Here is a 15,787-nt window from a genome sequence, read left to right as displayed (position 1 = left end):
TCTTGCACGCGCTGTGTGGATGGTTCATACTTGCTGCCTTTGCATCTGCCGGCTGCCTGGAGGCTTGCCGCCTTGTGACACCGATTCTCATTCTGGGCTCAGGCATCATCTCCACCAGGAAGCTGTCTCTTGACCCCAGGGTCTTTCTCCAGCTCATTTTCTCTACCGTATTTTAGAAAAGTATCTATGTATGTGTCTCTCTCCTTTCCTAGCTCCTTTTACATTCACCAGGGTATTTATTTATCAGGTGCCCTTCTGGGCTCCAGGGGATAGACAGCCAGGGTTCCTGACCTTTGAAAATAGCAGAACGGGTCTCTTACTGTTGAATCTGTATCCTTTAAGGACCCACGAGACAGAACACCGGCCCATGCTTCTCAGCGCTGTGCCTCCTCTCTGGTGAAAGGGCCTGGGCTGCCTTCTTAACCCTGCTCAGCCCGTGAGGACCAGGGAGTCCCTTTCCTCTGATTCTGGTGTTGTCTTCTCTTTACAGGTCCAGGCCAGGCCGCTGCAGGCCCAGGAACATTCCAGATCAAGAAGCCATAACAATGACTCAGTGGATACATTCTAGGGACTTAACCTGTGGTGCTTTCATATTTGTCTTCGGTTGGTGCTTTTCAGTTGCTCAGGCGTGTCCAACCCTCTGCCACTCCATGGACGGCAGCACCCCAGGCTTCCCTGTCCCTCACCATCTCCCAGAGTGTGCTCAGATTCATATCCATCACGTCGGCGATGCCATTCAACCATCTCATCCTCTGTTGTCCCCTTCTCCTCCTGCCCTCAATCTTTCCCAGCATCAGGGTCTTTTCCAATGAGTCAGCTCGTCACATCAGGTGGCCAAAGGACTGGAGCTTCAGTTTCAGCACCAGTCTTTCCAGTGAACATTCAGGACTGATCTCCTTTAGGATGGACTGGTTGTATCTCCTTGCAGTCCGAGGGACTCTGAAGAGTCTTCTCCAGCCCCACAAAAGACTTTCCATATAGTCCTTAGCAGAGGAAAGAGCGGCTGCAGGGCCCACCCCGGGCCTGCGGGTGGGGTTTCACTCACTGCAGGCCCCCTCTCAGCCCCAGCCCATGAGTATCTCAGTATCAGAGCGCTCCGGGGAGACGGCAGACTGGGGAGTTTCCTGTGAGTGTCAGAAACTTAGTCATGTCCCGCTCTCTGTGACCCTGTGGGCTGTATTCCGCCAGGCTCATCTGTCCACGGGATTCTCCAGGCCAGGATACTGGAGTGGGTTGCCATTCCCTTCTCCAGAAGAGTTCAGTATGTTAGTAGTAAGTAACATAAGGGCGGTTCGTGTTTCTTGAGCGCTGTCTCTATACCAGGCGCCGGGGAGGCATTTGCCGTCCGTCCTGCACCTGATCCTACCGTGGCTGTGCAGCTTCTGTTAGCATCTCTATTTTACAGACAAGGACTTGCGGTTCAGGAGGTTGAGAAGCTTGACGCGGGTGCTGAGATTCAAACCCTGGCCAGATGGCCCCAAAGCCCCAGCGCTGAGCTCCCCAGCTAGCAAGCCCTTGTAGATCCCGACTTCTCTGCCGCCCTCCGAGGAGAGCCCACCACAGCCGCGCTCTTCGGCCAGCCCAGACTCACCATTTTTTTCTACCGGCACGTGGCAGTGGGGACAGGGCTTGGTGGTCTTCTTGATTGTTTCTCTGGAGGCTTCCTCCCACCGGGCCTGCTCTGCCGCCTTCTCATCGACTCTGTAGGCCTGGGGAGAGAAGACAGAGGGAAGAGACAGTCAGATCTGCATAGTGGGCTGGACAAGGGTTCCTTGAAACGCTGTCCTGGAAATTCTTAGACATGGAGGTGCCTTCAGGCAAGAAGCTCAGAGGGAAACTCTCTTGACAAGTGGTGGACAGGCCCCGACACAGTTTTCTTGGCATGTGGCCTGTGCTTACAAGGCAAGAAAAGACCGTGTGGCTTTGTGATTTGAGCTCCTCCTTTGTGCTGTTTTGACTACTAGTGATAAATAACATCTCTCGGGTGCTGAATACGTGGGCAGGGTGAGACAGGCTCTGAAACCCTTCTCGTTAGGTGTTTCATCAGGTGTGTGCATTGGGTTTAATTTTACATCGAGGATCAGACAAGTTAAACCACTGCCTGAAGCCGGTAAGTAGGAGAGTCTTTGTGACTCCAAAATCTTCACTTTTCAGCTTTCTTCAATGTCTTACTATCTTGCATTCCTGAACCCGGACAGGAATGTGGTCGCCGATGAGACGGGGCAGGAAGAGTGAGGTGAAGCTGATGTGACAGAACAAGGAACAGCCAGAGGTCAAGACGGGGCCTTGGAGCCAGCTGCCTGAGTTCAAATCCCTACGCGGGTAGGTGGGTTTGGGAACACTGCAGAACTCCCTGAAAGTTCCCATCTCAGATGGAAATCGACCTCTCCAGTGCACTGTACTGAGAATCGAGTAGGTCGATGTCTTTAAAGAAGCAAAAAAACAAGTGTCTGACACCCATTAACTGATGCTATGAATGACCTGGGCATCTACAACAACTGCTCAGAAATACTTGCTAATGTCATTCATGTCAGAGGAATGACTTATCCCTGACTCAGACCACAGAAAGGAGGAGGGATTTCAAGGGCGCCACTGCAAATATTCTGTTCAGACACTACAATCTCTTCACTTACTTCAATGCTGAGTGACACGTGCAACGAAAGAGTTGGGACATTTTTGGATTCAGTACAAGAACTCTGTGGTCTAGAAATATATTTCAAATGGTAATCCAAACAGAACCCCTCCATCTTGGCCTCTACGAATTAAAAAATTTTTCTTCTATGCTTTAAAATTAATACAAACATGCAAGTCATTTTATTAATCCGTGATGACTCTTAAAACATTCCCAGGCCTATTTTTAGGTTGCTTGTGTGCTAAGTTGCTTTAGTGGCACATGACTGTTTGCAGACTTGTGCATTGTAGCTTGTTGGGCTCCTCTGTCCCTGGGATTCCCCAGGCAAGAATACTGGAGTGGGTTGCTATGCCCTCCTCCAGGGTATCTTCCCGATCAAGGGATCGAACCCATGTCTCTTATATCTCCTGCACTGGGAGGTGGGAATCCCATTTTTAGATTAAGACATTACTAAAAATGACGAAGATCATGGCATCTGGTCCCACCACTTCATGGGAAATAGATGGGGAAAACAGTGGAAACAGTGTCAGACTTTTTTTTTTCTGGGCTCCAAAATCACTGCAGATGGTGACTGCAGGCATGAAATTATAAAAGACGCTTACTCCTTGGAAAGAAAGTTATGACCAACCTAGATAGCATATTCAAAAGCAGAGACATTACTTTGCCAACACAGGTTCGTCTAGTCAAGGCTATGGTTTTTCCAGTGGTCGTGTATGGATGTGAGAGTTGGACTATAGAGAAAGCTGAGCACCAAAGAATTGATGCTTTTGAACTGTGGTGTTGGAGAAGACTCTTGAGAGTCCCTTGGACTGCAAGGAGATCCAACCAGTCCATTCTGAAGGAGATCAGCCCTGGGATTTCTTTGGAGGGAATGATGCTGAAGCTGAAACTCCAGTACTTTGGCCACCTCATGCAAAGAGTTGACTCATTGGAAAAGACTGTGCTGCTGGGAGGGATTGGGGGCAGGAGGAGAAGGGGACGACAGAGGATGAGATGGCTGGATGGCATCACTGACTGGATGGACGTGAGTCTGAGTGAACTCCAGGAGTTGGTGATGGACAGGGAGGCCTGGCGTGCTGCGATTCATGGGGTCGCAAAGAGTCGGACACAACTGAGCGACTGAACTGAACTGAACTGAAAAATGACTTAAATATAAGTTAGTAAAGAAACCGTATAATACAAAATGCTCTAACACTCCAATATTACTCTAATAATAACATTGATAAAGCTTTATAAATTTACAGCACATTATTTTTTTGCACTTTGATTTCCCTTATTTCAGTGGATCCTGATGATAACCTGGAGAAGACAGGCAGATATCAAACCAAGGAAGCTTCTGAGTAGTAAAAAAGCCAAGGGCCGGGTGTCAGGATGCTCACCTTGTATAAAACAGTACCAGGGTGGACTGAATGCAAAGATTTGGGAAACCTGGAGGACGGAAACCCAAACCAGAGATTCTCTGGCCCAGAGCCTTGCGCTTTGAGGATCAAAGTCCGCCCAGCACCACTGCCTCTTAGCGGGTTTTCCACATGGTAAGAGTGAAAACAGTGAAGGCCAGCGGTGGGGGGCGGGGGGGCTGTGGTCAGCAATGTCTGCCTCAGTGAGTCCAGCAGCTGCCCCCTGAAACCACCGTGCAGGGAGGGACCTAGGTCAGGCACGGAACCCTGCGAGTGGATCCTTCACCCCAGATACCAATCCAACTGGTATCATGTCATCATCAGAGTCTACATATTTTTGAAATATTTGAGTTTTCAGTCTTTTAAGAATGAAGCACTGGGAAGCAAATGGGCTTCCCTGGTGGCTCAGTAGTAAAGAATCAGGATGCCAAGCAGGAGTCACAGATTCATTCCCTGGATCAGGAAACTCCCCTGGAGAAGGAATTGGCAACCTGCTCCAGTACCCTTGCCTGGAGAATCCCATGTACAGAGGAGCCTGGCGGGCTACAGCCCATGGGGTCGTAAAGAGTCGGATATGACTCAACGACTTAACAGTAAGCACACTTAGGAGGGAAATAACTGTCTTTACATCTCAGATGCAGCATTTCATGTTTTCATGGTAATGAGTATTTATATTTCTGTTACTTCCAACAGAAAGTGAGTTCATCCAAGGCCAAGGTCAGGGTTGTGTCTCCCTCATCTCTCCAGTGTCTGCCTGGCACAGTGGCCTGCACCCAGTGGGCACTCAGTACATTTTAGCTGAGTCAATGGACAAATGACACACCCCATGAAGGTGCCAACCTGACAGTCATCTGGAATTGAGCTCTGTGAGCCAAGAAGGGCATCTCTCCGATGGTGGTCATCGAGGTGAAACCAATTCCTTCCTCTTAATCGGCTCTTCTCTTCACAAAGGCAAACGTCCTTTATAACTCAGAGGGTGTCACGTGATTTTCGAACACTTAGTTAGAATAAAGCGGACTCAGTATAACACGAAGAAGCAACCGCAGGACACTGAGGACTTCCTTTGGCTCTGGGACAATGTAAAGACTATTCCTGGCCGACAGCCCAGTGATAAAGCTGTGATGAATGAGAATGTCACAAGATTTAATAAGTAGGTTTGTATCTCAAGTATATGTCTTCCCTGACCCTATGTCCCTAGCTTTTTTTTTTTCCTGTTAAGGTCCAGGAGCTTGTAATACTGTAGCGATGGTTTAAAATTGCTTACTAGGGACGTAAAGATCAGAGAAATTCATAATGTTACTGACCAAAGACTAATCTGAAATGCCGCTTTTCAGCAATCTGGTGCGCTGCATGCAAAAGGTAGTTGCTCCCAGGTGTATATACCTGAGGATGCTGGATGAATAAATAGGAAAGCAACAGACATCTTTGCTAAGTAAATGGTTGATTTGATGGGAACGTCAGGAAAATCCCTGAAGCTTGGGATGAGAAAGAGAAAATTCTGCTGGTTTAGGGAGGGAGGAATCTGATGTTAGCAGTGGGGTGGTTTTCCTAATCCCAGGGTGCCCAGGGCTTGGTCTTTACAAGCAGAGGTGGAACCTGGGCCAGAGCCAAGGTGGAAGGTGGATCTTCCCATTACTTTGCTTACACACACGCACACACGCCTCATGCACAGAAATCTGTGAAACGAATTCATACCACCTGATTAAGCTTTAAAAAAGCCTCATGCCAAAAAGTTGATTTGACAGTATAGCCAAGAACCTAGCTGAAGCAAAAATATTTTCTGTAGAGTAATGCTCTTTAAAAAGCCAAACCTCAAAAACAAACAAACAAACAAAAAACACAAATAACATTCCAAGAAACCTGGGATCACAATTTAAAAAAAGTCAGCAAATACAGGAGAAAACAAGCTGCCGCAAGAGAAAGTGGCAGAGATGCAACACTGCAGACCCCGACCTGCAAAGGCTGTGGGCGCCGGGACGGCCGGGCGGGGCGCAGAATACAGACGCTCAGCAAGACGAGTGAGCTGACTTACAAAGGAGAAGCAGACTCAGGGACACAGAGAACAGACCTACGGTTACCAGTGGGGAAAGAGGGGCGGGGAGGGACTGACAGATACGCCTACCGTATATAAAATAGGTAACAGATTTACTGTATAACACAGAGAACTATATTTAATCTCTTATAATAACCTATAATGGAAAAGAATCTGAAAAGGAATACGTATCTATACACACACACACACACATATGTATTGAAGGATTCTCCCATGGCTCAGTGGTAAAGAATCCACTGGCCAATCCCCCTGCCAGCGCAGGACATGCAGGAGACACAGGCTTTATCCCTGGGTTGGGAAGATCCCCTGGAAGAGGGCACAGCAACCCACTCCAGTATTCTTGCCTGGGAAAGCCCATGGACAGAGGAGCCTGGCGGGCTGGAGTCACAAGAATCAGACGTGGCTGAGAGACTGACCACACCATTGATATACGCATAACTCAATCATTTTGCTGTACACCTGAAACAAACACAATATTATACATCAACTGTAGTTTAAAAATCACTGCAGATGGTGACTGCAGCCATGAAATTAAAAGATGCTTACTCTTTGGAAGAAAAGTTATGACCGACCTAGACAGCATGTTAAAAAGCAGAGCCATTACTTTGCCAACAAAGGTCCATCTAGTCAAAGCTATGGTTTTTCCTGTGGTCGTGTATGAATGTGAGAGTTGGACCATAAAGAAAGCTGGGCTCAGATATACATACATATTCTTTCCATATTCTTTTCCATTATGGTTTATCATCAGATATTGAATATAGTTCCCTGTGCTAAACAGTAGGAGCTTGTTGCTTTTGCTTTTTAATATTTAGACCTGGTATGCGGCCAGTGCTTTTAAAATTTCATTTGTTATCTTTATTTTGGCTGCATTGGGTTTCATCGCTTTCCGCGGGCTTGGTTGCCCTGTGGCAGGTGGGATCTTAGTTCCTGCACCAGGGATTGAACCCAGGTTCCCGGCATCGGAAGGCAGATTCTAAACCACTGGACCACCAGGGCAGTTGAAGTAGAACATTGCTGTTTATCCAACAAGGTCAGATAAACTATTATTCTCTGTATAATAGTTTGCATTTGCTCTGTGCTCAGATGCTCAGTCGTGTCTGACTCTTTGTGATCCCATGGACTGTAGCCGCCAGGCTCCTCGGTCCATGGGATTCTCCAGGCAGGAATACTGGAGTGGGTTTTGCCATTTCCTTCTCCAGGGGATCTTCCTGACTCAGGGATTGAACCCGGGTCTCTTGCATTGCAGGCAGATTCTTTAACAACTGAGCCACCAGGGAAGCCCTTTCCTGTGATGTGACAAATAGCAAAGAGGACTCAGAGCTGAAGGCCGTGGCAAGGTCACAGAGCGGTTCTACAGGCTGAGGCCTCGGGGTGGACGTCAGCTCCTCGGAGCCCAGCGGCGCCGCACCCCCCCTCCCTCACTTCTGCCTGACCTGCTGCAACTGCTCTCAAGGGGACATGGATGAGGCCACAACTGTCAGAGCCGAGGCTGGCTTTTCCTTGTCCTTTTCATCTCTGCTTGTCTCACTGCCCAGCCCGCTCCCCCGGCTGCTGGCTGCCTTCCTCGTTGGGAGAACAGAGCCCCTGAGAGCACCACAATCCCCTCGGGGGCCTCCACGCCCGTGTCAACATCATTCTTGCTGCTTTTGCTTCACCCAACTGGATCCACTGTAAGTAGGACAGTCAGGGGCCCGCCTGATGTCGGGGAACCCAGAAGCAAGCGCTGGGTCATCCTTCTAGTGGGTTCTCTGTGTCCAGGCGAATCAGGGGGAAAAGTGCTGTCACCGAGCCTCTCCACCGACATCTTTCTCAGCATCCTTTATGAGCATCTTTGGTACCGGTGTCCTAATCCTTCTGGAATGATCGCAAGCAGTGGTCGGGTGTACCACTGCTATGGGATCACTGAGAGATTTAAAAAACACACATGCAAAAAAAAAAAAAACCACACATGCACACCTTTGCTTGTGCTCACAACCTGGAGATGTGGATTCAGTAGCTCTAGGGTGAAGTCCAGAAATGTGACTGGTTGGGGGTGGGGGTGGGGACTTCCGTGGTGGTCCAGTAGTTACGAATCTGTCTTGCAACGCAGGAGATGCGGGTTCAATCCCTGGTTGGGCGGGGGGCCTAAGATCCCATGTGCCATGGGGCGAGTAAGCCTGAGTGTCCCAGCTGCTGAGCCTGTGTGCCCTGGAGCCCGTGTGCCACAACTAGAGAGTCCAGGCGCTGCAGTGGAAGGCCTCACATACCACAAGTGAGACCCGACGCAGCCAAATAAATAAACATTTATAAAAATGCCCTGGGGGTTCGTGGGGGCACAGGCAGGCTTGGGAAGCACCTCACTTGAGACTAAGAGCCTGTCTAGTTGGATGAACTCACCCTCCCTTGCTTTTAGGCATCAAGCTGTAAAGCAGGGACTTGGCAGTGGTGCCAGGAGGCGACTCAGCACCATTATCCTACGTGAACTTGACTGCGGCTCCCACGGGGCAGTGTGACAGTTAGGTGCCCCGCACAGACCCCTGTGCCTGCTCTGTGTGCATCCAGCACGCGGGGGGACCGTGCGTGAGTGCACGTGGCGGGCAGGACGTGTGGGGGTGGGATGGGATGGGCCTCTCTTCTTACATGAAAGTGAAAGTGGCTCAGTTGTGTCCGACTCTTTTTGACCCCATAGACTATATAGTCCTTGGAATTCTCCAGGCCAGAATACTGGAGTGGGCAGCCTTTCCCTCCTCCAGGGGATCTTCCCAATCCAGGGATCGAACCCAGGTCGCCCACCTTGTAGGCGGATCCTTTACCAACTGAGCCACCAGGGAAGCCCAAGAACACTGGCGTGGGTAGCCTATCCCTTCTCCAGTGGATCTTGCCTACCCAGGAATCAAACCAGGGCCTCCTGCATTGCAGGCGGATTCTTTACCAACTGAGCTATCAGGGAAACCCCTTTTTTACATAGTCAATGTCTAAAAAATCAGCAGTTTCTTCTAATTCCTATATACCTTCAAAATCCATCTTAGCAAGGTCAACTATTGGCCGGATAGACAACCTGTGGCCCAAGCAGTGACCATGGTTTTGTTTGTAGGTGGTAATGGTTAAGTGAACGCTTAGAGCTGCCTGCATCCTGAGAAGTGGTTCAGAGCAGGGCTTAGAGGCATCGATCCCTGGGCTCAAATGCCAGCTTCCTTCTTCACTTGCCGTGTAACCGTGGACAGACACCGAGCTCCAGTCTCTGGTCACCTGTGTGATGGACACAGTTCACACCTCACAACGGTGGCTGTGAGTCAAGAATATAAGCATGAAGGCTCTTAGCACAGAGCCTGGGGCACCCCGAAGGCATCAACATCACCAGCCTCATCTTGTGTTTATAGAGGTGACACTATCAGACTGTGGGGTTTGTATAAACTGAAAAGACCAATGGAATCTCCTTTGAAAAATGCAGGTAAATCAAGTGCCCTCAGAGAGATTTTAAAATTTGTGCCTAGGAGACACTGTTGATATAGATGCAAGTTAGAACTACTTGAAAATGTGGAAGCAGTGTCAGATTGCATTGTCTAGGGCTCCAAAATCACTGTGGATGGCGACTACAGCCACGAAATTAAAAGACGCTTACTCCTTGGAAGAATAGCTACGATGAACCTGCTGCTGCTGCTGCTAAGTCGCTTTAGTCGTGTCCGGCTCTGTGCGACCCATAGACAGCAGCCCACCAGGCTTCCCATCCCTGGGTGTATTAAAAAGCAGAGACATCACTTTGCTGACAAAGGTCTGTGTAGTCAAACCTATGGTTTTTCCAGTAGTCATGTATGGATATGAGATTTGGACCATAAAAAAAGCTGAGTGCTGAAGAAATGATGCTTTCAAACTTTGGTGCTGGAGAAGATTCTTGAGAGTCCCTTGGACAGCAAGGAGATCCAGCCAGTCAATCCTAAAGGAAATCAGTCCTGAATATTTATAGGAAGGACTGATGCTGAAGCTGAAACTCCAGTACTTTGGCCACTTGATGCGAAGAGCTGACTCATTGGAAAAGACCCTGATGCTGGGAAAGACTGAGGGCAGGAGGAGAAGGGGAGGACAGATGCTGGATGGCATCACTGACTCAATGGACATGAATTTGAGCAATCTCTGGGAGACAGTGATGGAGAGGGAAGCCTGGTGTGCTGCAGTCTATGAGGTTGCAAAGAGTTGGACACGACCAAGTGGCTGAACAACAGAACAACTTGGGAGATTGTTCATATGCATGTCATCTTTCCAGCTTTAGGAAACTTATTTGTGACATCTGTTTACCCTGGGGCTTCCTGATGGCTCAGCAGTAAAGGATCCACCTGCCAATGCAGGAGCTGAGGGTTTGATCCCTGGCTCAGGAAGACCCCCTGGAGGAGAGCATGGCAACCCACTCCAGTACTCTTGCCTGGAGTATCCCATGGACGGAGGACCTTGGCAGGCTACAGTCCATGAAGTCACTAAGAGTTGGACACACCTTAGTGACTAAACAACAACAAATATCCTACTTCTAAAAGTCAACTTAAATCTATTTTCCAAAAAGGATCTGATTGGCATTAATTTCTGAAATTAGTTAGCTGAAATCAGATGAGAGTGTTTTCAGGTGAATGCCAACTGTGAAGTGTCGCCTTTATCATCAAAACTGAATGCCCAGATAGCACCCACTTGCCACATCTTTAACTGAAAGCTCCTGCCTCTGCAGAGAGCACTGCTGTGAGCAGCGCGCCCCCTGCTGGTGAGTTGGAACACTGCGGTTCCCTTTCAGGCACAAAGATTCTTGAAACTATTCATATTTATTACTCTCTCTTTTTGAACTGTGGTGCTGGAGAAGACTCTTGGGAGTCCCTTGGACTGCAAGGAGATCCAACCAGTCCATCCTAAAGAAGATCAGTCCTGAGTGTTCATTGGAAGGACTGATGTTGAGGCTGAAATTCCAATACTTTGGCCACCTGATAGGAAGAGCTGACTCGTTTGAAAAGACCCTGATGCTGGGAAAGATTGAGGGCAGGAGGAGAAGGGGACGACAGAGGATGAGATGGTTGGGTGGCATCACTGACTCAATGGACATGAGTCTGAGTAAACTCCGGGAGCTGGTGATGGACAGGGAGGCCTGGCATGCTGCAGTCCATGGGATCGCAGAGTCGGACACGACTGAGCGACTGAACTGAACTGAACATTTTTTTGGGGGGATCTATGTATTTATGGGCTTCCCTGGTGGCTCACCGGTGAAGAATTTGCCTACAATACAGGAGAGGCAGGAGACAGGGGTTCGATCCTTGGGTCGGGAAGATCCCTTGGAGGAAGAAATGGAACCCACTCCAGTATTCTTATCTGGAGATTCCATGGACAGAGGAGCTGCTGGGCTATGATTCATGGGGTAGCAAAGAGTCAGACATGACTGATGTCACTGAGCAGAGCACAGCAGCTGTGTATTTACATAGCATTAGTTTATATAATAAATATATTTAATCAGTAAATACTGTGAATATATCTATCTCCACGTGTATTTAGAAGGAAATCACTTAAGTCCTAGAATGTAATGGAGCGTCAGGCAATGGACAGGGAGAGCTGCCAGGCTACTCTCCCAGCGCTCAGCTCCAGACTTCCCAGCCCATGCCGTCAGATTCGGTCTGGAAGGATACTCTTGATGATGACAGTACCAGAGGTGATTTCTGCTCTTAGCGTAATCAGTACAAGGCACCACTGTGGGATTAGATCTTATACAGCCCTGCCTGCCCCAAGGGACCTCGGTCTGCTTCATGGAGTGGAAGGAAGGTAAATAATGTCTGTGAGCACGCTTTGAGATGGGTGGGGAAAGAGGACAGCCTAAATATTAAGATGTGAGATAATTAATGAGGTTATCACTTAATGGGAATTTTAAAGTTCTTTGTGTTTCACTAGTCTCATGAATTGGCAAATGGGGGAAATCTGCAGTCGGGTGGGGAAGGTAACCTGAGCTGGATGTCGGATGATGGAGGTCTCGAGTCCACAGATCGCTCAGGCCGGTCAAGACTAAAATGATCAAGGCAGACAGGAGCTGGAATGTGGAGGCATCCCTGATGCAAAGAGGGAGCTGGAGCAGAGAACAAGCCTGTGCTTTGTGTAAAGTGCAGATATTCTGGTACAAAGCCGACTGTTATTTTTTTTTTTTTTGTCGAGCTGGCACAGAAACCCCTTCATTCAGCAAACATGTGGTGGATGCCTGCGATGTGCCAGGCGCTGTTCTAGGTATTGGGAATATGTAAACAAAAGAGAATACGCAGACAACAGACAAAAGAAGTCCCTGCTCTGTAGCGCTGACAAGTCAGCACAGCTGTGGCTCTCAGCCCGTGGGGGCACCTGGAGGGCTTGTTCAAACCCTGGTTGCTGTAGACCCCGCCCCGCCTCGCTCAACTCCCACCCCCAAAGCCAGCAGTCTCCTCCCAGCTTAGGCACGGTGCGTGCGTTATTCATTAAATCCTTTTGGTTTTACAACATCACGTTACAGATGAGGAAAGCATGTCTTGGAGAGGTCATATAATTCACTTACTGATGACTACAGCTCATGTGTCAGTGAGGGTTCATTCTCCAAACACACAGAACAATAGGAGACATATATGTATGTATATATATATATGACTGCAAGGAGATCCAACCAGTCCATCCTAAAGGAGATCCGTCCTGGGTGTTCATTGGAAGGACTGATGTTGAAGCTGACACTCCAGTACTTTGGCCACCTGATGCGAAGAGCTGACTCATTGGAAAAGACCCTGATGCTGGGAAAGATTGAGGGCAGGAGGAGAAGGGGACGACAGAGGATGAGATGGTTGGATGGCATCATCGACTCTATGGACATGGGTTTGGGTGAATTCTGGGAGTTGGTGATGGACAGGGAGGCCTGGCATGCTGCGGTTCATGGGGTCGCAGAGTTGGACATGACTGAGCGACTGAACTGAACTGAACTGATAAATATATATATATATATATATATATATACGTACACATGTACATATATATGTATAAAATATGGAGGAATTACTTTAAGGAATTGGCTCATGGGATTGTGGGAGCTGGTTAGTTCAAAATCTGTAGGGGAAGCTGGAAATGCAGGAGGAGTTTCCAAGTTATAATCACAAGGCTGAATTCCTCCTTCTCTGGAAAACCTCAGTCTTTGCTTCATGAACCTTATGACATGGCTGATCATAAGGCCTTCGGGTGATTCGATGAGGCCCACCCACATTGTGGGTCATCTATTTGACATGAGTCAGCGAACTGGGGGCAGAGGTTAACCACACCTACAAACTGACTTCCCAGCAGCACGGAGACTGGTGTCTAACAGAACAGCTGTGCAGCATGAGCCAAGCTGACCCCCATCAACCCCTGCAGCTAGTCCCAGTCGACACTCACTCTTAAGACCAGGCCTATTGGACTTCAAAGCCATTCTGCTTGGCCTTGGACTCCTCACAGGACAGGGCTGATCAGATAAGAGATGTATACTTAATTTCTGCAGAAAGAAATTCAACGTGAACTTGGAAAACCACAGCCATCAGTTTGAATGTGCTGACACGGGACTTCTCTGGCTGTCCAGTGGTTAAGAATCCGCCTTGCAACGCGGGGCACATGGGTTCAGTCCCTGATGGGGGACTAAGATCCCACATGCCATAGGAGGTAAGCCCACACGCTGAAAAGAGAGAGAGAGTCCACGCTCTGCAACGACAGGTCCCGAGTGTCCCAACTAAGACCTGACACAGCCAAACAAATAAATATTTTTAAAAAGCACCTCCAACGTGCTGACACTTCATGCATGTTTGGAAGCTGCTTCATTTGATAAGAGGTGATCAGACAGAGCAGGTGATGCATCTCCTGTCCTGCGGACAATATATACACCCCCCACGCCTCCATCTTTAACCCATCAGTGAATACAGGGTTCATTACATTGTAAGTAGGACTTCACCCAGAATTGCTGCTTCTGTGTCTTGATTCTCCTGCCCTTGTAGTCAGTTGAAAGGGGTGAACCCTTGTGAAGTGAAGGTCACTTCACTGGCTACCAGTACTTGCAAAGTATGATTTCCCTTAAAGCTTTGGCGCCACCTGGTGACTGAGAGGAGCTCTGCAGCTATTTCCCCTCTTCTAATTGGAAACCCAGGGAATTGCCAGGCGGAGATGGTGTGTGTGAGTGGGTATGTGTAGTGTACTGTGTGTAGTGAATGTGTATGTGAGGGATGTGTGTGTGTGTATGTGCGCACATGCTCAGGTGTGCCACCATTTGCTTTTCAATGTTGTGTTTCATTTTTTCTCTCTCTGTGTTCAGTCGCTCAGTCCTGTCCGACTCTTTGTGACCCCAGGGACTGCAGCACGCCAGCCCTCCCTGTCCATCACCAAGTCCCGGAGCTCATTCAAACTCGTGTCCATAGAGTTGGTGATGCCATCCAACCATCTCATCCTCTGTCGTCCCCTTCTCCTCCTGCCCTCAATCTTTCCCAGCATCAGGGTCTTTTCAAATGAGCCAGTTCCTCGCATCAGGTGGCCAAAATGTTGGAGCTTCAGCATCAGCATCAGTCCTTCCAATGAATATTCAGGACTTATTTCCTTGTTGCTCAGTCGTGTCCAACTCTTTGCAACCCCACAGACTGTAGCCCACCAGTCTCCTCTGTCCATGGGATTTTCCAGGTAAGAATACTGGAGTGGGTTGCCATTTCCTACTCCATTCTCTCTCTCTCATGCCTGACCTTTTTTTTAGCATTCAGCCTTAAAAAACTCAAACCTCAAAGTTGTACCATTTTATAGTACAAGGCATAAAATACTTCCCATACATGCTCTTTCCATTATTTATAGCTCAGCAGGCCTTGCTGAGGGGCAGGGGAGGAGAACCCCTGGAAGAATGTGAGTGCCAGGCCTGGAAATCGGGGAACCCACAGCCGCTCTGAGCCCCAGCCCAGGGCCATTTCTGCTCCCCAGAGCCAACAAGTGAAGTGCGTGGGAGACGCACCGCAGAAGCTCGGGGTTGTCTGCAGCACCTGTGTTGCACGGGTCTGTCAAATGACGGTGCAGATGGACCACGCAGCTGCAGACGGACCACGCAGCTGCGTTTCAGGGGTTCTATCATCATCATTAGGTGTCATTAGGCGTCTGCTCATCTTGTAACCAAGCAGGACCCTGTGGGTATCCCTGCCAAGTTTCTGACTAACCTCCTTATCTGAATCTTTATTTCTTTTCTTGTTCAAACCTTTTTCTCCTCAAAATTAAGGAGTATCAAAGGAAAGGGGGGGATTGTAACCGAGCAGGACCCCAGGGGCCGTTTCTTAGACAGGCCCCCATATCCTCCACTCTAACTCCTCTCTGAAGTAGATAACAGTATCTGATGCAAGTTTCTTAAGTTGTTTCCCAGATGTGAAAGTGAAAGTCGCTCAGTTGTGTCCAACTCTTTGAGACCCCCATTGACTATACAGTCCATGGAATTCTCCAGGCCAGAATACTGGAGTGGGTAGGCTTTCCCTTCTCCAGGGGATCTTTCCAACCCAGGGATTGAACCCAGGTCTCCCGCATTGCAGGCGGATTCTTTCCCAGCTGATCTGTGCAGATGTGAGACGCCCCACCCAAGGGAAGAAGTTAACTATTTTTGGCGACTCTGAGCGCACAGCCCCGGGTCCCCTGGAGCCTGAGGACTGATGGTAACCCCTGCTCCTCACCCTGTTCTCTCGCCATCAGCCAGTCAGAGAACTGGGCATGAACTGATCA

General features: G+C 48.8%; 1 protein-coding gene across 8 annotated transcripts in view; it reads right to left on the bottom strand.

Annotated features, from left to right (window-relative positions):
• Positions 1 to 15,787, bottom strand: part of PRKN (parkin RBR E3 ubiquitin protein ligase) — a 1,206,600-nt gene that overhangs the window by 14,228 nt on the left and 1,176,585 nt on the right. For 3 of the 8 annotated variants that reach the window (XM_044924574.2, XM_044924575.2, XR_006542519.2), the window contains one exon: positions 1,592 to 1,709. In XM_044924574.2, coding sequence (XP_044780509.2) covers positions 1,592 to 1,709 — 118 coding nt within the window. Of the gene's footprint in view, positions 1 to 876; positions 1,710 to 15,787 lie in introns of those variants that run through there. The other 5 variants (XM_044924576.2, XM_044924573.2, XM_025294971.3 and 2 more) reach the window with 4 other exon arrangements.

This window comes from Bubalus bubalis, chromosome 10 (assembly GCF_019923935.1).
Source record: "Bubalus bubalis isolate 160015118507 breed Murrah chromosome 10, NDDB_SH_1, whole genome shotgun sequence".
Lineage (NCBI taxonomy): Eukaryota > Metazoa > Chordata > Mammalia > Artiodactyla > Bovidae > Bubalus > Bubalus bubalis.
Note: the sequence above shows the minus strand (reverse complement) of the source record. Positions and strands in the feature narration are given on the sequence as shown.